The 23,774-nt window shown below is 43.5% G+C and overlaps 2 protein-coding genes across 6 annotated transcripts in view; one reads left to right on the forward strand and one right to left on the reverse strand.

The window, feature by feature from the left end:
* LOC146207208 (FAST kinase domain-containing protein 1, mitochondrial-like) overlaps positions 1 to 13,643 on the reverse strand; it is a 31,443-nt gene extending 17,800 nt beyond the window's left edge. For 2 of the 5 annotated variants that reach the window (XR_014708617.1, XM_084608896.1), the window contains exons 1-2: positions 12,055 to 13,643; positions 7,633 to 7,839 (exon numbers count right to left, since the gene is read on the reverse strand). Coding sequence is in view for 4 of the 5 variants with exons in the window: in XM_084608896.1 (XP_084465022.1) it covers positions 7,633 to 7,839; positions 12,055 to 13,422 (1,575 nt within the window). In the remaining variant the exon portion in view is untranslated. The remainder of the gene's footprint in view (positions 1 to 7,632; positions 7,840 to 12,054) is intronic. The other 3 variants (XM_084608795.1, XM_084608763.1, XM_084608835.1) reach the window with 3 other exon arrangements.
* A 127-nt stretch (positions 13,644 to 13,770) lies between these two features.
* Positions 13,771 to 23,707, forward strand: LOC146207209 (protein FAM8A1). The gene is made up of 5 exons (XM_084609174.1): positions 13,771 to 14,188; positions 14,518 to 14,638; positions 14,824 to 14,950; positions 15,909 to 16,060; positions 19,524 to 23,707. Exons 1-5 carry the CDS (start codon positions 13,840 to 13,842, stop codon positions 19,672 to 19,674), a joined length of 900 nt encoding a protein of 299 aa, XP_084465300.1. The 5' UTR covers positions 13,771 to 13,839; the 3' UTR covers positions 19,675 to 23,707.
* The last annotated feature ends 67 nt before the right edge of the window (positions 23,708 to 23,774 follow it).

The following is a 23,774-nucleotide window of genomic DNA, read 5'->3' on the forward strand; positions in this document are numbered from 1 at the left end:
AGACTCGTGAGCAGCATCGGACTAGTTCAGAATGAACAGAGTCAATCACACTTGTCTACAGCAGTCGAGCAGTGCTCTGTGAAAGAAGTAAAGTGAACTTTTAAATTAGGTACTGGCTTTAACTGATAATACTTGCCATCAAGCGCAGCCGCGAAGTCGTGCGAACCGCACAGGCACAATCACATCGCCTCTAGCAAAGTGGTTGCTTTAAAATTGTACTTAATTTGCTCCACATCACACCGCTCGAGCAATCTAGACAAGTGTAATCAACTCTGTACACTAATGAATTGTTGCTGTTGCTCCTGCGCAAACTGCTTTAAAAAATCTGCACCAAGTTGCAGTGCCTCTTGAACAAAAACCACGGATTGTCAGCTCTCAAAAAAATTTTGAACTACCTGGTGGGGAACATTCTAGGATACCGAAGAGTGTAATTTCTGATGTCAGTGCATGTTAAAAAGTGCCTCAGGTGGTTAAATTATCTGGAACCCTTCACTATGGCATCTCTCATAGCCTGAATTATTTTCAAACACTAAACCCCGTAAACTGAACCAATCAGACTTGATAGCACATGGTTGCAGGCCAGGTGGCAGGACATATAAAAAACTGAACCATAGAAACAACAGGACAGAGGCAATGCAACAACATGGCGATAAAATCACTTGCATGAATACATTTTCCATGCTTCAGCGCAGCAATTTTGCTTGTTGATTATGCAAATTCTGGGCATATGACTACTTTTTGCCACTAAAGAGGCAAATGAGAACTCTATAAATAAAATGGAGAACAAAGGACAAAAAAATATTCCCAAGGAAATAAAACCTTTATTTCTAAGAACTTGTGCAGCCCAAATATTAAAATGTCTGCGTTAAGTATTTTGTTATGCGTGTCACAAGACAATGTCACAAGAGAGAAAAAAAAAAAAGAATGTAAGCGTGAATTATGCACAACTGCTGCTCTGAAAAATTTGGAGGACCAATTAAAGCTAAAGTGAAATTTGCAACAAAATTTGAAGTCTTCTCCTCACCAGGGCCATCACAGTCAAGCTTCAAGATGATTAAAGTAGGGGCACGAAAGCATCAGCCTGCAGAGTAGGGACTCAGTGTCTTCAGGGGAAATTGGCCACAAATTGAAGTTGACCAGACCACCCTACTCCAATGAATGAAGACACTACTTTCACTGAAAGTAAGCTAGAATAGACCAAAGTTAAATGCAGGTATTACTGCCAATGGCAGTTTTACAAGCAAAATGCGATGAAATTACTGCCAATTTTATATCTCCGTTCACTCCTAAACAATGATTATAGAGTGCTCTCCACTATACCAGGTGCAGCAGGTATTTCAGAACAAAAACTTGTCTTATGCTCCACGCCAGACTACAACCCTGCATCCGGCATTCATGGTAAAGAATCTAGCGTCCGCAGCCCCTCATCCGGTGTTTGCGCTATAGTGTCTGGAGTTTGAGTTCCCGAGTCTATGGACAGCAGTCCTAACCGCAGCTGCGGCTCCAACACCAAAAGAAGCCGGAGCTCCAGCCACACCAAGACAGAAGCTTGAGCAAACACCGAGGACCCAATTCAACACCGGCTGCTACCACTACTCCTGGATCTCAGGTAAGCTTGGCCCAGGTACTCTCCCACCAAAGCTCTGTCCAAAATCAAATGCAAACTTTAAAAAATGAGATTGCTCTATTAAAGGCGGAAAATGCCAAGCCTCTACAACCCCCCCCTCCTGCCCTGCTCAGCTCATTCATCAGAAAACCGTCTGACTGCTCTCGAAAGCAAACTAGAAAAATTCATTGATACTATAACCCCTTTTTTAGCCTCAGTTAAATCCTTCACGGAGACTGCACAGCAAAATATCCAGGAATGGAACACTTGGACCAACAAAGTTAATGCCAATCACCCCCACCTCATCCTATCCCCTCCAGGTCCCGCCTCGTCTCCTGATGGCACCAAAACGTAGCTGCACTGATTTTGTGGTCTGGCAATGGAAATGCAGAGGGTTTCACCACAAGCGGCCGCACCTCTATTCAATCTTGTCAGGACAACCCCGCTATCATCATGTTACAAGAAGCCTATGGCCCTGTGCGCCTGCCCAGCTATAATATTGTTGTGAAGAAGATCGGCAGTGGCGCGAGAGGAGCCCTCAAGCTAGGCCAGTCATTAAATCATCCTTCATCTTGTCGCCATGTTGTGCGGTATTCTTGCTAGTCGTCACGTAACACTTTGGTTGGAGGTGCAGGGTACGTCATCCCCATCCTCGTCTTGGAGCACCGACGCCATCCGTACGCCGGGATCATCGACTGAGAGCCCTGGGATATCGCTGCGCAGCTTCGCCCCATACCTTCCTGTCCAGACCCGACCAGCCGCAGCTACCACCGCCCAGCCCCCAGCCTGGATCTGAAGACAAGGCGCACACATGAACTGATCAGAGACCAGATCAAAGCAAAGACCCGACAGACCCAAAGAACCAAAATAGATGAACACGCATTCCCTGCTCCACCCAGCTGCCTGACACGACCTCGCGCCATCGGTCTCTGGATGCTTTGGTGGCCGATGGCTGAAGAGCTCCAGGGAGGCAAATCATCCAAGCATCATCGTGGTCATCATCATTGTGGTGGCAAGCACGTCATTCTATTCTATCTTTCCTTGAACATCCTCACCATCACATCACCACCAATTTCAACGAACCGATCGGTACGATCGCTCGGTGGCCCCGAAATGTGTTGCGAAGAAGATCGGCAGTGACGCGAGAGCAGCCCTCGTGCTAGGCCAGCCATTAAATCATCCTTCGTCTTGCACCATGTTGTGCATTCTTCTTGCTTGTCGCCATGTAACCATATTTACCATGAGCAGAGGACTATAATACAACTTTTCTCGTGCAGAAGCACCTGACTGTTTCCTACTCATCTACTCTAAATATGCTGGCGTCGCCATGGAGCACGACTTTCTTGACCCCCCCCTCTAAACTGAACTCTCCCCTTCCTTTTCATTCTTAGTGTATATAGTCACCCTCAAAATCATCACCACCATTTTGATAGTCCCTATACAAGCGCCCTTTCTGCTGCCAGTACACATCCTTTGCTTGTAGCGGGTGACTTCAATGCCCCCCCCCCCCCCTTCTCAAGCCTAAAGTTACCTCATGCCCAGTCCGAAGGGCAGGGCCCTGTGGAACCACACCCACCGCTTTACCCTACGTAACGACCCTAAGATCTTAACTTGATTAGGCACTAGCTTCGTCTGGGATACATCCCCTGATTTCGGCTAACGCACAGAATTCCACATGCCACCTGGTCTAACACACACATTAAACTAGGCAGTGACCACTGCATAATCTCTACAACATTGCACCTTCGACACACACCACTTGCACCGAAGCCTCTTACGCTCGCCAATTGAGATAAATTTCGACAGACATGCAACTTCACCGCCCCCTTTCATATCGATGATCTCATAGCCTGGGTCCAGCAACTCCAGGGTGATGCTTGGGCTCATAAAATTACCCCGTCCCCGGAACCCTTTTACCAATATTCACTCTAAACTTCTTCACAGGTGGGAAGCCAAGCAGTTCCCCCTTCCACGTTGGAAACGGAAATGCCACAATCGAAAACTGTGGCTTAAATTGGCCAAGCTTGACCAACAGCTTACACAGTACACAACTCAACTCGCTACTCAACAATGAGGTCAAGTCTGCAAAGGGATACATGGTCAACTCGGCACCCGAAGCACATGGAAACACCTTCGCCACCTCCTTGATCCACCTCCTCTCGTACATCTCCTAATTAGAACATCACTAAACTTCAACAGTACATTAATCAGATCGATCATCTTTTCACTACCCTCCATAACAAACACCTACCTTCCTCCAACCACATTTCGGTCCCTCCCTACTCTGGCAGCGCTAGCGAGCTTCTTGATGCCCTTATCACAGAGGCGGTGGTTCGACATGCCCTCGCAATTCTGAAAATTACATCTGCGCCCGGCCCGGACCAGGTTACTAATAAAATCCTCTGAAACCTAAATACCCCCTCTATCCAGGTTGTCACCGAATATTTCAACCACTGCTTTGACACTGCAACCCTCCCATCAACATGGAAGGACGCCAAGGTTGTATTCATCCTCAAACCTCACAAACCCCTTCATCTTGACAGCTTTTGGCCTACTTCCCTTCCCAACTACATTGGCAAGACTTTTGAGCATATTATATTCATGTGTCTTGCCAAACGAATGGAGGACACTCACTTTTACCCCCTGAAATGGTTGGTTTCTGCCAGTCGCTTTCATGCCAATATGTCATGCTCTGTCTTAAGCATGACATTCTTGTCTCTAATGGCAGCATGAACACACAAGCTAAACTAGGTCTCGACCTACATGGCGCATTTAATAACGTAGGCCATGCTGCCATATATGCTGGTCTCAACCACATTTCTTGTGGCATCAAAACATACTCCTACATCAGCAGCTTCCTCTCATCTTGTACCGCTACCCTCGTATTTGGTTCTGAGCACTGCGCATCCTACAACCTGGGAAGTTTTGGCAGTCCCGAAGGCTATGTCCTTTCACCTTTCCTCTTTAACTTGGTTATGTTACCTATACCAACCTCACTTCGTTCCATCCTTCCCACTATGCTGATGACATTAAAAACAATAGCAGAAAACGCTGCCACTACGAACCTACAATGTGCCACTAAAAAACGTGAACTGCTCCTTCTTCCCTCACACCGCCCCGTTATTGGTACTCTCCTTCTTTAACTGTTCATGTTAATGATCAAGCCATTCAACATGTCGTTCAGATTCGGATACTTGGTCTTTTCATTCAAGCCAATCAATTCAAACCCTTCGAATTGCTGTCTATCACACCCTCCGCCTCATAGCACGCATGTCTAACAAGCACGGAGGCCTCCGTGAATTGGAACTCCTTTCTCTTGTGCAGGTCTTTGTACTTAGCAGACTTATGCACTCACTACCATACCTTCACCTCTCCCATGCAGAAACCGATGCTGTGGACGTTCTTCTTCGCCGGGTTCACAATTACGCCTTCGACTTATCATGCCTCAACCAAACGTCTTCTTTAAACCGGCATTCTCAATGCCCTTTCAGGGATAGTAAAAGCTCATTTCAACTCACAGTACGGCCGTCTTGCCCAGGCCACACTGGTCGGCATATACTTCAATCCCTACCCATAGACTTTACTTTGGTAATTGAATCCAAGCAAACTATCCCCTAACATATTCATCAACACCTACACATTCTGCCTTTACCCAAGAATATGCACCCTCTTCACCACCCACAACAGTGTCGAAAACGGATGGAAGCCCTTCAAGGATAACTTTCCAATGCCAAGGACACGCTCTATGCCTGTGGCCCTATGACCTTTTAGCTATCGACTTGAACGGCCGCCTTAAAACATCTGCCAGCATATATTACTCCTCTTCAGAAGAGACGAAAAAAGCAGCCTTCGCTCTTGCTCTGATCACTCTCGACATTGTTCTGATCACTCTCGGCTACCACTATTGTTAGCGATTCTAAATCAGCCATTCATAACTTCGACGTGGGTTGGATATACCATCCAGCCCTGTCTCTCCTAAAACACTCTTTAACCCACTCTATTACCCTTTTTTGGACCTCGACGCATGTGGGCCTAGATGGTAACGAGGTGGCTCACGCCTGTGCCCGAGGTTTCACTGTCCGGCCGCAGGCAATAAAACCCATTTTCAGCCACGTGGCCCCGCTTACTGCGCGGGATTGCCTCCTCTCCTTTCATGACATATGTCACCATTACCGCTTTGGTTGCCTTGCGTGTCCCCCCGCACACCGCAAAACATCTTGTTATTGTGAGATTCTATAGCACCAGCTTCAGACTCGCATGTTTCCCACTCCTGCTTTCTGCCACCTCATTCACCCAGCTACCTACCCCTCCTCAGCTTGTCAATTCTGCCTGGCCAGAGCCAACCTTGACCCTATCATGTGAAGCTGTGCTCCCCCCCCCCCCCCCAAATCACTCAATATTCATTCAAAGGAGCAGTGGGAGGCTGCCCTGCGGAGCCCAATGCCTGATCTTCAGGACCAGACACTGGATTGGGCTCAGAAGGCAGCAGAGGCCTACCCGGTGTAGAACCTCCCTCACTCCCTCCCCCACTGCACCTTTCCCTAGGGATAAATAAAGTTGTTACTCAATCGTGTGCAGAAAAAAATGACCTGACAGTAGAGGTGAGAAATGTTTTATCTTTTGACATTATATATAGACGACCATTACACACACAATGAATAAAATCATGCAATGAAATCACTATCAGCTACAACATCAAACTCAACACAGTGTCAAAGCTAACTGCTGGCAATAGTGTGTGTATATATATATATACACACTGCGGGAGGTGGTTAGTTCGAAACCCACCGCCGGACACCCACCGGTAAAAATGGGTACAAGCGTCCCCCGGCCTGGCGCTCGGCTTTTCCAGGGGTGTGCGTTTGGGAGAAGCTCCGTAAACCCCGCTGCATGCCCCTCCTCCGCAGTGGGCCCAAACCCAGTTTCGAACCTCGCAGCCTGCAAAGGTGGTTCTGTTTGTCTTTCAAAGGTACTTCCTTTGACCCTCACCTGAAGTGCTCCCTTAGAGCCTCAGCTGCAGCAGTCCAAGGAACTCTTAAGAGTTCCTTGGACTGCCAGAAGATCAAATCAGTCGATATTGTCGACCATAAACCCTGACTGCTCATTGGAGGGTCAAATTCTAAAGTTAAAGCTCAGCTACTTTGGCCATCTGATGAGAAGAGATGAGTCGCTGGAGAAAGATTTGATGTTGGGAAAGGTTGAGGGTCGCCGGAGAAGGGGTAGGCAGCGAACGCGATGGTTAGATGGCATTCTCGAGGCATTGCAGATGCAACTATGTGATGTTAAGAAAATAGTGAGAGACCGGAAAGCGTGGCGTGACATGGTCCATAGGGTCACGAAGAGTCGGACACGACTGAACGCCTGAACTGAACTGAATATATATATATAGTTCTTGAGTGAACAGCTCAGGAGCTGAGGGGCCAAAGATACCCATGGGCTTTCCAGGATCTTCATGGATGAGAAGTTGGACACGACATGCTAATTCTGGCACCTTGGCAATGCACAGCATCAACAATGACAGTTTCTATGGAAAACAGTGGCCATATCATTACTGGCAGCCCTCAGCTCACTCTGTACTTTCAAGACAACTCACCGGGTGACATTTAATAATGCAGCAATATCTAAACCAGAATGGCCTGCTGCTAAGGAGATGATGATAGCATGCCTCCTCATGAAAAGACTTTGTAGCTATCAGGTACTGAATAGCGTGTCACCTTTAATAATATGCACTGTCAAGCACCCATTCCATCCACCAGCAGATGTTGTGAGTTAGAACCGAGTGGCTGGAAAAAAAGTACTTCATATTTAAACACAGCTTTATAAGGAATAAATATGTATTTTGATACTAAAAAATGTCACCGTTAACACAAAGAGCCAAACACAAAATTTTTACTAGTAACAAAAAGTGGATGAAGTTTTTCTCACTGTCCATTTAAGCAGTCAGCCCATGCAAGGATCTAGCAACAGATGTAGAGCAATGGCTATGCCTGAGGACATAGCATGGCCAATGGAATGACCATACTCACAAGTGAAAAGTCATCATTGAATTTGTGGCACTGAAACAGCAGGAAGAACTGCAGGGGTGAAAGCTGTGCCTTCACATTCTCCATGATGTCTAGCGCACACTGCATCGACTTGTTGTTTCCAAATCTGAAGAGGAAACTGCAACAGGGCCATGCCCTTTCAGGGTTCAGCCCGAGCTGACCATGCTTGAGTTCTTGAATCAGCATTTTCTAAGGAAGAGAAGAAGAGCAAAATGAAGCAACAAAGCACACTGAATTATGCTCGACATAGAAACCTGCACTGTCACTTTTTGAAGCCTTCCCCTATAGCCCAAGAAAACCAAATGCAGTAACCTGACTTAGCCTCAATCCATTCTAACTATGCACATTTGAAACTGCACTCTTATGATGAGCAAAAAAAAAAAAAAAAGGCTGCCAGGCAAATTGATGCTTTCTCAGTCAGAGAAGATGGAACCAGTTAGCCTGTAGAGCAGGGGTCTTCAACACGCTGCCCACAGAGCTGTGCCAGGCAGCCTGCTGGCGCCAAAAATTTCAGCCTTTTTTTTTTTTTCAGAGCACCTTGCAACTTCAAGAATCGGTTTTACAGCCAGACTTGTTTTCCAACTAAAATCAACTAAAAGACCTCGTCTTCAGATGGTACATGCTTTTTGTGGAGATAGACTGAGGCAATGACCGAGGCAATGACCCCGTTTATCCACATGAACTTAGGATTGACATCAGCTGCCTTCAACAGCAAAGTGTCTGACAACCTGCCCTCTCTTTCATCTCCAATTCTACATTTCTTGTTTTGATGATAAATGACTCTGCTATTTATTAACAGTTCTGCTTTTTCAGTAGCTCTCTCCGAACTGTCCTGATGTGGCAGCTGTCCAGCGTGTAGGCAGGATCGAGCATGCGCTGCTTTTCTTTTCCAAGAAGAATGAGAAGATGTGGTTTGGGAACGAGACGTGCTGGCCAATCTTATTATATTGTGACTCATTGACTTTATTTCCCTATTGTTACTATTTTCCTTTCCATTTATTAGTTTTGTTATTTTCTTATTCTGCCTATTTTGAATCCCTAGTTGCTTTTCTTTCTTATTTTCTGGTTCCTGGCCTGGGCAGCAATATAGTTCGAGACCTTCGCTGTAGAGTATCTAACTGCAGCCACACAGTAAAGACAGAGTCTAGGTTTTCCACAGCACAAAACATTTGTGATTGGAGTTCATGGATATGAAGGGAACAGAGAATCATGCAAGAATCATTGCGCTTATTTGGCAAATCAACATTTTTTTAAAGCTGACACTTATTCATGTTACAGTGAGCCTTCTAAGAAGCAAAAATAAATTGGTGATCAAATTAGGCTACACTTGGAAAAATTGACTAGAAGGAAGATGCATAGATTACTTAATACCGATCTTAAATAATTCAGAGTGATGTTTAGCTTTCTCCTCTATGTTTTCAGTATACTGTGAAGTATTGCACTGAAAATTTTGTCCCTCTAAAAGCTATTTAAAAATGATGGCTGAATCCTTGGACAAATTGACAAATTATTCATGACAAACTCGAACATAGAAGACTTAGAAAGCTGAAAAAAAAAAAAAAAAATATGAGAATGCTGCAAGTTGTGGAAGAAATATTATAAATGTAAATGTTGCCGGAGATATGTTTGTTAGCATGGATCTTCAAGATTTTATTTCTATCAAAAAGTTTTGGTTAAGCCTAACCCAAAAAAAGTAGCAGACAAGTGACGTTAGAATTAAAGGCATTTAGAAAGGACATGCACGCCCTTTCAGAGCACTTTGGCATTTATTTTCAGTGTTTGCAGAGCATGATCGCACTGAACTACCCAGTATAAATGACTCGTCAAAAGATGCTAAAGATCTAAACATAAACATAAAAAATCTTCTGAACCTGACAACATTATGACAGCTTTCTTGAGGCAATATTTAGAATAAATAGCTGAATTTGAAATTACTTTTTTTTCAGCTGTCTTTAAAACTGGGGGAAAAACCAGCACACTGGCGGAAAATAAGTGATATGTGAAACAGTGGACAAAAAAGGAGACCGCTTAATTGTTTAAAATTGTCATCCTAGTATATTACTAGCACTTGTTACAAGCTACTAGAATACATTTCTAGTTTCATGCAAGAGTTCTTGAAAGGTTGCAACATACTAAAACGTTTTCAGCACAGCTTCAAGAAAAGACTCAATTCTTACTCAGCTAATAATGGTAGGTAAATTTTCCTGAAATCCTGGCTGACCTGGACAAATTGAACTGCACTTTTTGGATTTTAGCTAAGCTTTTGATTAAATACCCATGAAAGGTGAATATTTCCTACAATTTAGCCACGCTTCCATGAAGTACCCATGCAAAATTATTACATAAATAAAAAAGAATTGGTCTTTTTTTTTTTTTTTGGAATATGCAACTAATTTTTGCTTATCTGTAAAAAGAAAAAAAAAAAAGCAGTTTGTCACGCCTCGATTACATGTATTGCACCCGTCGTGTCTTTATCGGGAGTTCTCAAGCAAGTGCCTCAAACCATTATTTTTAATTTTAGTTAGTGGCCTGATTGATACTTTTCCCATAAATGTGTCCATTCAGTTATGTGCCGATGACTGTTGTTTTCAAGGAAATCATGTCCCCATAAACATGGGAATTTCTTACAGAAATCCCTTGTAGCAACTGCTCAATGATGCTGTCATTGGGGAATGAAGCTGAACGCAGAAAAAAAAAATAATAAGAAGAAGAATGTAGCTTTAAGCTTAACAAGAAAAAAAATCTGATAGCAGACTTTCTTAGCTTTTTGAAAAATGAACTATCCTGAAAAAAGAAAAATACAGACAGCTTGATGTTAGTATTATTAATAAGCTCATATGATCAACACACATTTTAGATATTTGTTTGGCAATATGTATTAAAAATAATTATGGTTTGTAAGAGGAAGCATAAAAATGTGCCTGTAAGGAGAAAAATATTAGCCTACAATGCAACAATAGTACCTACATTAGAATACACTTCTAAAATATGGGAACTGCATATTAAAAAGAATAGTTCAGTACTCGAATGAGTTTACAAAAGAATTGTTAGATCTATATATGAAAAATATGATAGGAAAGATTCCCTGTCCTCAATATACTGTATACAAGACAAAACAGACACTAGAAAAAATGCAGAAATATTAGCTGCCCTGTACTACTACACAATATGTTCCCTAACCAAAATAATAATAAATATCATGTGACTCATTTGCATTCATCGGCCTTGAAGAAAAAACACTATTTGCTTGCTCCTAATTTTGCCAAAACAAACAAATATAGGCATGCTTTGTATCCTTGAACAGTGAGTGAGTGGAATTCACTCCCCACTAGTATTTTTGAATAAAATTAATTCCTGGCAGCATTAGAAAACTATTTTTGTAAATTTTACGTGGTGACAAAGTGTGATCTGAGTGTCTTTTCATATAAGAATATTCACACTCGCTGGAGCTTCCTTTGTTTGCTGAAAAGCCCCTCCTGCTTGGGCAAAAGTATTGGACTACAGTTCAAAGGACTTACGCAAACCAGATGAGCTGCTGTGGTCAAGACAAAATAATGATCACCAGTAGAGTGAAACAGACATTATTTCTCAAAGCTGACAGACTGTTTCATTTTCATAACTTCTACAAGGAAAAGCCCATTTCAGAAACTGTATCCAAGAAAGTTTTCACGGCAATACATATACTCAACATAAAATTGAAGCCATTATGGTGCCTCTCAACCTTCTGAAGAAAACCTTCATGAACTTCTATTGAAACACTGTGCCAGCTGTGAAACTGTCACCCTTTGAGAAATGTCATGTGGATTACACAGTGACAATCTTTACTAGCATATAATGAGGTTACTGTAATAAGAACCTTTGCAGGTTTATTTTTTGTTTGCAACCTGCACGCTGACAGCCAGAATGTTCATTCGGTGACTCAATCTTGAATTTATTTCATGTTCAGACATCAACTTCAGATATGGTGCCTTCAAGAAAACAACACAAGTCTCGGGACTTGTGTTTCTATAGTGCAGTTCATGCAATGCAGTGGTTTAGGTTTACCACATAAGCAGCACGACAGAGGTTTGTGGTAAGACAAGGATTTTATATGCAACTTGAAGCATGTATAACATTGGCAGCCTGAACATAACCTGTTGCCAATTCGAAATCATTCTGCCCTTCTAGCAATCCGAGTAGTCAAACGAGGTCTGGCAATCCGAGAGTCAACGAGGTCTTAGCTTGGTGACATCTGTCTGGCTATCCTAATGAGGCAGTATGGCTTTTTCTTTTTAATTATTTCACTACGTAAACTGGGGAGTGCTGAAAAATCTGTTTGTTCTTGCATGCATCTCATCAAGTGAATGTCAGCTGTAATTTTCTCAAGCCAGAACACTCATAAAAATGGCAGAATTATTACTGTACCTCAAGTCTTTCTCTTGCATATTTTGGTATCATCGAAGTCTTGTTGTAAAGCTGAATGAGTGCAGTAAGCACTGATATTGAGCCAAAAACATCGGGAAGTCTTTCTATCCAGCGTTTCGCAAATAAGTTCATTAAATCTCTGCTCTTACACTCTCGCAGGAATTTAGAGCTTGCCAAATGTTTTAGAAGAAGGACATCCATGTCGGGCATGTGGATTGCTAGTAGGCCAGTGAACTCTTCTCGGAGGTCGTCACTCCAACCAACACTGTCGAGGATGCTTACTAAACTCACCACCTCAGCTGTTCTTAAAAGACCCTCGCTTCTTCTCAGCATAGCCAATTCTCTCGCTTTATCAAAAAGTGAGGGCGTTTCCAAGCGGCCGAGTCTGCAGAGCCGCAGTAGCTTTGACATCTCGTTGACCGAAAGCTTGGCACTGCTTTGCAGGCAGTGATCGAGAAAAGGTTGCAGCCGCCGCGGCTCTCTTGACGAGAACCGCACGCCAGCCTCTAGGAATAGGAGCGAGTCCGAAGGAGAAATGTCACCTCGAAAAGAAGAAAGCATAGACGCTGTCTTCTCCAGTACGAAATCTAAGTATTCGTCGGAAAAGAAGTAACCAACATGGCATAAGACTGTAGCCGCTTGTTTGTACGAATCAACCGAAAAAGGGACGGAATCGAATATCTGTTGAACAAGGGAACAAACAAGGCCGCTGACGACGAATCCGCTACGTTTCAAGAAGTTGGATGCTTCAGCTAGCCTGGCCAGTGCAGTTAAATCCAGTGCCTGACAATCGGTAATACACCGTTGCTGCAGCTTCACGAGCACGTCGTGGTTTTTCGACATACAAAGCTTGAGCAACGTGTCAAGCAGATTTACCGTCTCTTCTGGCGTGAAACTCTCTATGTTTCTATCTATTTCGTTCAGAAGGTCGACAAAGGACTGGTGATGATGAAGAGCAGTGAACATGTCGACAGTGTCCGAGTTCACAGACGACTGAACACGTATAGCGACGCTGCTGTCACCGTAAGCCCATTGAAAGCTGCTTAGTATACGGTACTGAATCCTGGCGAGCGCCTCGGCAGAAGCTACAAGATCCTGCGGTTTGGCTGGCTTGGTTTCCTCCCCAGAGAAAACAAGGTGCAGAACTTCATCCACGGACCGGCACGCCTGGAAACGCTTCTTGAATTCGTCCTGAGGAACTCCCGCTGGTTCAAGCACGTAATCTTTGTAACTAAGCGGCGGCGAACTTGTCTTAGCGTCATCAACGAGGTTTTTGGCTTGTGACAACGCTCTACTATAAGAAGTCTTTGGAACACACGATGGCAGACGGCAAAGCAGACGTCTCGTGAAGGCGATGCTCGTGATCATTTTGGGGAACACGATCTGACACCGGTGGCTTCAGTTATGCAAGGGCCGCTAAGACCACTTACGAAGTTCTCGAAATGCTAGTTTCTTTAACATGACAACCATGCAACGTCTCGCATCATGTATAACTAGACGCCGAACTCATCCACGACCGACATAGTTTAATCCGAATACAGTGTTCTAGAACAAGAGTAGCCTTCTTCTAACCCGAAGCTGATGCAAAACGTGAATAGATAAGTACACTAACGCGCAGGGAAGCACAACAAAATTAAAAGTAATATTAATACACAAGCCACAATTTAACAAAATTAATAAGTATATAATATTATTAGCGTAATACGAATGTATTTTACAATAATCGGTGCGCCGGTCTTGCGACATTAGACATTAGCCCCGCGTTTTTCATTCCGGTTTGTTGTGATGGCGGAGGACGGTTGGTCGAAGGATGAGAAAGCTCGACGCAACTCTGAACGTGTGTCCGGTGCCACAGAAGATCAAATGCCGTCAAGCGATGCAAACTCGACAGGAAGCCGCCAAAAGGCATCTAGAGACGCATATATAGCGTCGCTGAACCAGTGGCTGTGGCAGTGCTATCACTGGCAGTGCTTCACCGCCGCGCTGCCTTACGTTGCTGTGCAAGCTGCGAACCAAAACAGAACCGCCTACGAATCCGTTGACATCAACCGAAACCTTCCGAGAACTTTCATTGCGAACCAAAACTTGGTTGGCGGACAGAGAGTGCAGCGACCGAACGTCGCACCCAGGCTGGGTAACTAGTGATTTTCCCTTTCCGATCGTTCGATTGCACAGGAGAACTTGTACTCGCTGAACGAATTGTTGCGAAGGCTTCGAGCTTTTTTTTTCTTTTTTTTTTCTTTTCTGTGTTTTAAGACGTTTCGTCGCGGTAAACACTGACCGTGTGCCTGCTAATATGTTGGTTGGCTTATAATAAAGTCGGGTAACGTGGCTCGGGATTTTGATTTTATGCAGGAAATGTCCAGGTGGTAGACCTCCTTGTTTCTTTCGTGTCTACGTGTGCGTGTCAGTGCATCTGTATCTTACTGTTGCGGTGAAACGAGTCCCGTTTTTGTTGTTCAGGACATGAGTTCAAACTACCGCCTCTGTGGAAGCGATTTGCAGCAGAAGTGCTGGACTCATTCATCTTGCTGTTCGTTAAGCTACTGGTCACGTATATCGCCGTCGACTTTTTTGACATCATGTAAGTTGTTTACATCGTTGATTACGTTAAGCGAAGTGCGGAGCGACTACTGCTGACGTGTAGATATTTATGACATTTTTCTTGCACTGAATGCTTTCAGCTATATAAGTGCACTGATACTCAAAAGTACTGCTAAAGAAAATAAAAGGAGACCTTAACACCTATCGCCGTATTTTCTTATTTAGAGATCTGGAGAAATATGATTTCGACCTACTTCGTGAGGATGCCCTCAACTATAAGCTGGCCTTGGAGGTTACATCAGAGATTGTGGTCCTAGAGGTCATCCATCGGATACTCGTCTGCCTTTATGAGGTATTGCTACCTATTTCATCTGTAAGGAATTGATGAACTGGTTTCTTATTGAATACACACAGGCACTCACTTTTCAGCAAAAGTCCTAATTGGGACAAATACAATACTTTTATGTGTCCAGCTTTTCGTGCTGACTGTAGTTTGTTAACGGAAATATGCTTACTATTACATGGCTTGATATTTGCTTAATTGTAATTACCATGATGCTGACCTGGTTCTTGTACTTACAAGAATATAACTTATTGCATTAATTCATTCTCAACGTTACTCTATTTCTTACACTGTGCTTTGCTATCAGCACAAATCACACAGGAGAAGTAAAATTCATTGCAGGTTTGAACAGGTAGTGTGTATAAATAGGACAGTAAAACTTCTATATTATTTAATGTATTAAAGTCATGGAGGAAGGAAACAACTTAGGAGAGGCCCTTGCCATTCCCAATGCATTGGAGAAAGTGTGGCGGAAGTGACGTCAAAATTTAGGGTTAGCCAAGTCGGGCCATTAGCAACGGCGACGCGTTGCTATGAAAACTCGGGCCACTAGCAACAGCGTTGCTAAGGGCCCTACCTACGTGAGCGTCGCGGAGAAAGGTTAAAGGTGGAGGAGAGACGTTGCAGCGCCCGGTCGCGGCGCGGCCGCGCCGGCTTCAAAAAAATGACGTCAGGGCCTCTCCTAAGCTTTCCTTCCTCCATGATTAAAGTGGTTTTGAAAGTCTTTTTTTTGCAGAACAAGCGGAAGTAGTTTTAAAGAAAACACATTCAGTTGAGAATTGTGAGGTTGCCATAATGCAGGTGCCACATTTTCAGAATGTAAGTAAATTTCTTCAATAATGCTGTAAGACCATTAGCATGGATGTTGAAAAGTGATTTTGAGAGGACCTGTTTGCACTTTCCGCCGTAACATTTTTGTAGAACTGAGATGACATTTCGCTGGGGCGTGTGTTGTGGTGTTCCGCAGACCATCTGCCTTCACAAAGGTGTGGACTCGCCTGGGGGTAGGACACCAGGCAAGGGTGTCTTTGGTCTGAAGGTCGTCTCATGCGCCAGCGTGGAAGAAATTGGTGAGAGCCGTATTCGAGTCTACCCGGCTGGAGATATTGGACTGGGCTGGTGAGTTACTAGAAGTGGATATCCTTTTGTCATCGCCCCATGAGTACAAATGATGTTTAAGTCATCAAAGTTCAAGCCTCTTTGTTTCATAAAATGCGAGGAAAGGACTTTTCTGTCGAGAAGCTTGATAAGTTTTGTAAAAGTGCACCCGGATTCAATAATGAAGAAATGCTAGAAAGATGAAAAGGAAGAAGAGTCCGGCATGGCACAAACGCTTTCCTTCTTTAGCTTTGTTTTTTTCTGGTGCCCTTTGATTGTGAATATGTAGCAACTATAAAAACTATGCACTTTAGTCAAGACTTTTGCCTGGGCTAGTTGTTCATGGCTATCTGGAAGAACTATGCGCTATAGATAGGTCCAGGGGAGCACGGACATCTTCAGCGAATTTTTGATGAATTGGGCAAACGGAAATGAATGTGTGGTGAAGGTGGGAAAACATTTCCAAGATACTGCAGAATCTGTACTGGAAAAATGCGTAAGCCTAAGCGTTGCTGTGTTGTCCGCGAGATTTGTCAGCGGTGTTTCGAGAGTGACAGATATTACGCCTTTCCTTTCCTGTAAGCCAGTTATAGAACGCCGGTGAACTTTGATGTGTTAAACGGAGCGCTGGTTGTGTTCGAAGAGGGGCGCGCGATTTACCGTCTTTGCCAAAAGTAACCAGGCTGCGTGTTCCACCTTTCAGACTGATAGCGCAAAATTCGCAGCACTTCTAAAGCCGTACATTTGTGCAAAATAAAGGCGAGCTCCTGTCCTCACTTTTTAACAAGTGGTGATCATCTGGTAATCAATGTTGGCTTTAGAATACAAGCGACAAGCAAAGCATGTAGTCTGGTTACTTTTGTCAATGACGGTACCTTGTACAGCAGCAGTGCTCGGGCTTTTGCATTTCTGCACCGAGTCATGTGACCGGAAGCCGAGAGCCGAAACTGGAAGTTGACTGGTGGCCATCTTGGCTCCCATTTACACACCTAATTACCTCTGATTAATTAATAATTAACTCACATCCACCATTTTGTCACCTGCACACCTTTCCTTGATGCTCTATTTGATAGCACCATTCTTTTACAGCTCCGACAAGGTCACGCACTCTGATGCAAAACTTGCCTACATAGCCATACTGTGCTTGCGCATTAAAGTGAATTACAAACTTGTAATTAGTTTTTCTGTTATGAGCTTGGAAGTGTAAGCGATGTGTCTTGGCATCTGGTGGTGCATATTAGAGAGACTGCGAAGGCTTCCCCCCAAAAAAAAGGAAACAAAAAAAAAAACATACAGAGCTAGGCAAGATATAGCATGTGTCTAGCATCTGATGTGAATCTGATCATCTTTCCTATCCATAAATTTTTTTTGTACTCTAGATGTTTTGTCTGCACTGAATGTACAGGCTTCAGAGCTTGCATGTCTCTCTATTTCTATAAACTTATATTAAATTGGAGCTACTGTTAAGCAAATGATCAGGCAGGTCACTAATTGCACTACATTTTAGCTAATTGCAGGGAGGACTGCTAAAGGCCCCTGCAGTTGTAGTTTCATGTCTCTTTTATTTCTAACGGTTATTTGACTTCGGAAAACCTTGAACACACTGAGCATTCTTGTTACTTCTTGGGAAAGTGCCTGTTGCTTCTTTACTGCATTTCATTTTATTTCTCAAGTTCAAGGGAAATGTTTTCCTTCATATGCATGTGCTTTGTTAGAAATTTTGGCTAGTCTTGTGAAAGCCTGATGATCTTTTGACCAGATAATTTGTTTTAATTTTTTGGTCATGAATAAGACCAAGGTATTTGTTTTATTTTTTTGACTTGATACTGCAAACCTCATTGTGGTCCAAGCAGGATGGGGGGCAGAAACTAAAAGCAGAAATATGAGTAATGTAGAGGCAGTTTCAAAAATGTTGCAGTTCTAAATATATCTTGGATATACACAATATTAGCAAATATATTTGGAAAATTTTCTTTTTCAAACACTTCTTCTGGTAATAAGTTCTACGCTGATAGTTTGTGGAAAGTATGGACACTTGGTTAGTCCATGCAAATTAGAAGGCCAATGTGCAATTGTGTTCACTTCGAATGACATAGGCTCAGGTGAAATTCTAGATTTTCCATGAATTGGCGCCGTTCCAGGCTCAGGGTCCTTCCTTTTATGACCTGCTACTGTCATGTCACATGGCTGCAAATGGGCTTTACTCGGCAGTGGCGAACATAGACTTTGTTTTATGCTGGTTGGAACCGAAAGTTTTGCACAATGTATGATGAGCGACAACCTTGCCAGACAATGGATACATTATGCACACTTGTTTTTTTCTGTTGTTTTAAAGAAAAAGAAACAGCAACTCTGTAGCCTAAGTATCAGTGGAAGTCAGGGAGAGCTCACTCTGCCCCCACATGGCCACCTTTTCAAGAATTGTGTACCAATAGGAGTGCCCTGAATAAGCTTCATGTTGGTTGATCAGCTTTTTCCAGTGGTCTAATAACTCCAGTGTGGTACTGTGCTTTACTAAGATTATTCCTAATTTTAATTTGCTGCGATGGGTTAGAGAACTTGATTGCTGATCCCGAGGACGCAGGTCACGAAGTCCATTGTTCGATGGAAGTGAAAAGCAAGGTGCCTGTGTACTGAGCAATGTCACTGCACGTTAAAGAAACCCACATGGTCAAAATTCCTGCATTCCTACTCTGTGCATTCCTCAAAGCCTGAGCCACTTTACGACGTTAAGCCTTATAAACCAAAACACTATCTAGGAAAGGATTCTGTTACTTATATATTTAACTAAATACAAATCATAAGGCATTGTTGTATGAGTCTGAATGCATGGAGACGTATAGCACAGGGAATGAAGGAGAACTAATGAGAAAGAATTGTCGGTTCTACTGCTGTTGAATATCTTGTGCATGTTTATGGTAACACCAAGACTTCAGAAATATGTGTTGAGTGATGCTGAAAGACTGAACTTTGCTCATTATTGATAAGGATGTTCTAACTGCTATGTATGGTTCTTAGTTTTGTGACAGTCAGAATCTTGCTACAGAGAGATCTGCCAAAGCTTGTAGAGGTTGTAGATGTAGAGGGTAACATGCTGCCTATTCTGTAGTTTTTGTAGAGTAGATTCACTTTCAGAACTCTTTTGTTATGGTTGATGTGGCACCTGTTTGCGTGATGAATTTTTGCATTGTTCGTTGGCATTTTGAAACCTTTGAAGGAAAAGCGTACTGCGGATTTGTGCTGAGAACTTTTTTTTTTACCGATTAGATAATTATTTCCTTGAGTAATGCTTGTAGATGGTCAACTTATTTTGGCTATGGAAAGATTCGTAGCTGTGAGAGCTAATGAGGTACATTCTTATTTTTGTTAAAACTGGGTCCAGCGCTTGTGCCACTGAGAAAAAATTGACTTTTCTATCACTGCTGTTCCCCTCCTTTGCTTTGGTGCAGCGGCTTATTCCTGTTTTTGCGCGCATCTTCCCCAGGGCCCTGCTCCGTTCCTTTGTCAAGAATTTCACAATGGCATTCCTCTTCCCAGCCTGCCTGACCATCTTTTGCTTCCAGCATGGCCGAGCAGCTTATGATGTTCTGTGCAACTGCATTGTTGTCGAAGAGCTGCCGCCGCAGAACACCTAAGGCAGCATTTCTTTGTCCAGCTCGCCTGAGACCTATATTTGCTAGAGCCACATTTTGACCTTTATTGTTAATATATATGTACATCAGCGAACAAGAGAAGATCCCAGTTTATTTTTTACACCTGAAACTTTGCCTGCTTGCTGCTCAGAAGGCCTGTTTCATAAAGACAAACTGTTTATATTTTAGCAAATGTTGTCAGTTATAACGAAAGCACCGCAGTAGTCAGTAGACAGAAACTCAGTGACATATGCCCTGGCTAAAGCAATTGAGACATTGTTCTCAGGGTGACAGTCTTTTATTGCCTTTTGTTTCGCGCTACCTCATTTCGTTTCAGATTGGTTCAGGTCTGTACCAGTGCACCCGAGTTGTTGCATTTAGTTGCACTGTCTCCTGCCGATGGCAGTGGCTCACCTTTGCCTGCATCTATTTCACAATTCCCAAAAGTGCCATGCAGCTGTCTGTTGCAAAGTAGGCCACAAGCATTGCTCACAAAAGTGTTTTCAACAGTAGCGTAGCTGAAAAGGTCTTACCTGTACTGCAACGAGCAGCTGTTATGTCTATGCCGTTTTTGTGCCAGTACTTCAGCCCTTACATTCTTTGTAGTTCGCGGCAGCACTGAAGGCACCCACTTGACATGCTTGTTTTTAGGCCAGCGCCTCCTTTGTTTCAGTGCCGGATCAAATTGCTTATTTAGCAACCACCCCACTCTCAACCCACTGACGTGTCTGCATGTTGACTGGTCACATGACGCCACTAAAGCGGTATTCACATGGGGGATTCCAGCGAGGATGGATGTGGAAAGGAGGTGCATGACGTCAGGAGCACACGCGCCCCTTCCCCCGAGCTCACACGGGCAACAGAGAGTTGCAGAGCATGACACGAACGGAGAGGTACACAGGACTGCCGTTTCTCACCTGCTACCATTTCTTTACCACCCAGGGAAACAAGACAGCGCAAAAAATCGTAAAATAAACAAACTAGTCTGAATGAGAAGGAGCCCACAAAAGAAGGGCTGAATACAAAAGACCAGGGTGGAGTAGATGTTATCTGTACGGACCCTGCCGCATGTTTTTTTTTTTTTTTTTTTGCTCTTGGTGACTCTCGAGGGCTTGGGGATCGTTCCGCCGGCCGGCTGAGATGTCCCTCTGTCCGGAAGCAGCGGCCGGCGGTGCAAAATCGGAAGCTACAACGCCCACCAGCCTCTCGAAGGTGCGATGTGACCACAGTCGCCCTTGCTTAAAAAGGAATTATAGTGCCCATATGAATATCGCTTTATAGGCGGCCGTGATTAATCGTAGCGCAGGCTAGTGGCATGGCTGGTAAATGTTGTAAGATGTACCGATGCCAAAGGACCATTTAAAACTTTTTTGCTTACTTTGCTGTCGACATTTATGAGGGCGTTCTCTCACTGCACATGCAGAGTAAGCACAGAAGCTAGTAAGGGCCATTTAGAAGAAGGGGCTCGGTCTTTGGAAACTGTCTCTTCTGGCTAGCATTGATGTTGAGGAGGCGCTGGTTAGTGCATATTGCAGTGTTCCATCATTTAATTGCCTTGGGTGGGCCGTCGTAAATGTGTGTACACATGGTTGTGCAGTAGTACGTAGTGAAGCAGCGCTAGCCAGAGCTATCTTTTTGACTGTGGTTGCCTCGAAGTTCCGCGATTGTGTGAAGCACAGCATTCTCTGCAGTACAAATTGTGAGGGAAAGATTGTCACAGACATGGTTTTAGTTACTGGACATTAAACCTTTGCACCAGCTTCATCTTGAAATAGCCGCAAATATAGTCAAGTTGCAGTGTTCGGCCAGCAGCTTACTCTGCTCTAATTCCAACAACCTCGATAGCAATGTGGCATCAGAGTAAAAGTTCTCCCAGCTTTTCTTTGTCAAAAGAGTAAAGACATCACATTTATGGCTTGCGCTTTTTCTTTTTGACACATTATACATGAAAAACTCAGAGCATAGTGTATTATTGGCCGGTCCATCATCTAGAATAATATATAATGGCAAAACTTTCACGCAGCAGTCACACTTTAGATTTCTGAAGCAACGTCTTGGTAACAGCTAACTGTAGACACATCAGTATCTGTGCAGTGTGCGTGCCATGGAAAGGTACGATTCTGAACCCGCATTTCATACTTCATGCAAGTGCTTTCAACAGTAGGCTCTGAAGGCCAGTAAAGTTCTTATTTCTACAGCTTGAAGTTCTTTGTTCAAGCCTTTACAATTTATGTTAGACAGAAAAAGCTCCAAGCATTTGGACCATAAATTCTGGTCTACCTACTTTAGCTTGCCATATCATGCAACTTGTAACATTAATTCATCAAGATTGATTGGCTAATAAGCCCCTTTTTGATTGTCACTTATTTGATAGTTTATGAACTTTGTGTGCAGGAAGCGGCAAGGGAGCCGTTTAGAGCAGACAGGAGATATGTTTGCTACTTTAATGCATGTCATAGTTGGTGCATTTGTCAGGCATTTCATGCTGTCATTAATAAATGCAGAGTTAGAATTTTTTTTTCTTGCTTTGCATATGCAAGCAGGCAGGGCAGTTTCTGTTCTTATGGAGGGAACATTTGTGTTGACCTTTTGAATATTATTTACTGTGATGGACCTAGGATGTTGACCAGTACTTTCAGTACTCTTGTGCTCAGAACAATGGTCGAAGGGGAAGCACGTGATATGCATGTTCTGGTGCTGATAACAGCACAGTAGCATTTCATATTGGCTGATCCGTACCCTCTCCCCCTTACCTTGAAAGAATTCCTTTTGGCCCAAATTTTCACACTGCTCTAGATTATCTCTATGTGGATCCATAGTTGGAACTGGCACACTTTTTTGGAGAGATTTGTAGTTTTACATTTATTGAGCGGAATTTCTTGGACAAACTGTAACTGTATTAGATAGACTGTCATGGAGGGCAAGATCAGTCTTGGCTAGGAATGCACTTAAGGACATTGGAAGGTTGCAGAAAGCTTGCTGTTTGAAATAACATGCATGGTTCCTTTGCTCAAAAAGGTATTTGTCATGTTCATTCATTGTAGCCTGCAGTAGCGCCGTGCACTGAATGCCTTACTGGCTGACAGTGAGGTTAGCGAGAGCCCAGATCTTATTCAAAAATGCAGATGTTGTGCATCTTTTCATGTGCGCCTTAAAAAAAGTCCCGAAGCATTTCCTTCCAGCCCTTTCCAGTCTTCAGTCCCGCCCTATCCTGCTATAAATGATGGTGCTGTTACTGGAAGGGATTCAAGGCCTCCTGAGAAAGTTACACATCCATATCATTAGGGTGCCTAGAGAGTAAGAACTGCTTAAAGGCACCCTTGCTTCACTCAATATACTTAGATATGTAAAATGCAGTCGTGCTATCATTTCAGACTGAATGCTGTGGTGGCTGATTGTGTCTTGGCGCGAGAGTGAAAAGGCATACTGCATTGAGGGGCATGCGTTGCAGGAATTTCAAATAAAAAAAGAAAAAAAAGCAGTGTCTATCAAGCCACGTCCAACCCCCCCCCCCCCCCCTTTCCCGCACACACACACACACACACACACACACACACACACACACACACACACACACACACACACACACACACACACACACACACACACACACACACACACACACACACACACACACACACACACACACACACACACACACACAGTTCAAATGTTTTACATGAAAACATTGCCATACTGTTGATCTTTGTCAGAACAAGGTTGACTAAGTGTATGTGTTTGGAAGCTTGGCACCTGTGTTTTTAGACTTGGTCAAACATCTCATACAAATGGGAGACAATCCAGCTATCTTTTGTTGGCACATTTTGTTCCCCAAAACAACAGGTTATACATTATCCATAAGCTTTATTTTCACAGCATGCACTCAAAACATGCACAATGTGTGAGGTTGCTTATTGCTTGAGAGAAAAAGGGTTTTCAGCTGGAGAATGAACAGTGATGAACATTTTGCATCTTAAAACAGGAGCATCATTTTGTTGCATATTTCACTGTAAAATAAATATTCTTTCATGTGGAATCAAGTTTCCTTGCTTCAGGACTATGAGGTGCAAATGCCTCTCTCGAGTCCAACATGTATTTCCGTA

Source organism: Amblyomma maculatum, chromosome 1 (genome assembly GCF_055883805.1).
Source record: "Amblyomma maculatum isolate TAMU_Amacu chromosome 1, ASM5588380v1, whole genome shotgun sequence".
Taxonomy (NCBI): Eukaryota; Metazoa; Arthropoda; class Arachnida; order Ixodida; family Ixodidae; genus Amblyomma; species Amblyomma maculatum.

Excerpts from the sequence above, each read along its gene's own strand:
- LOC146207209 (XM_084609174.1), top strand. The coding sequence starts at position 13,840 with ATGGCGGAGGACGGTTGGTCGAAGGATGAGAAAGCTCGACGCAACTCT. Across the intron at positions 14,189-14,517 it reads GAACGTCGCACCCAGGCTGG|GACATGAGTTCAAACTACCG; the intron begins GTAACTAGTGAT and ends TTTGTTGTTCAG. Across the intron at positions 14,639-14,823 it reads GTCGACTTTTTTGACATCAT|AGATCTGGAGAAATATGATT; the intron begins GTAAGTTGTTTA and ends TTTCTTATTTAG.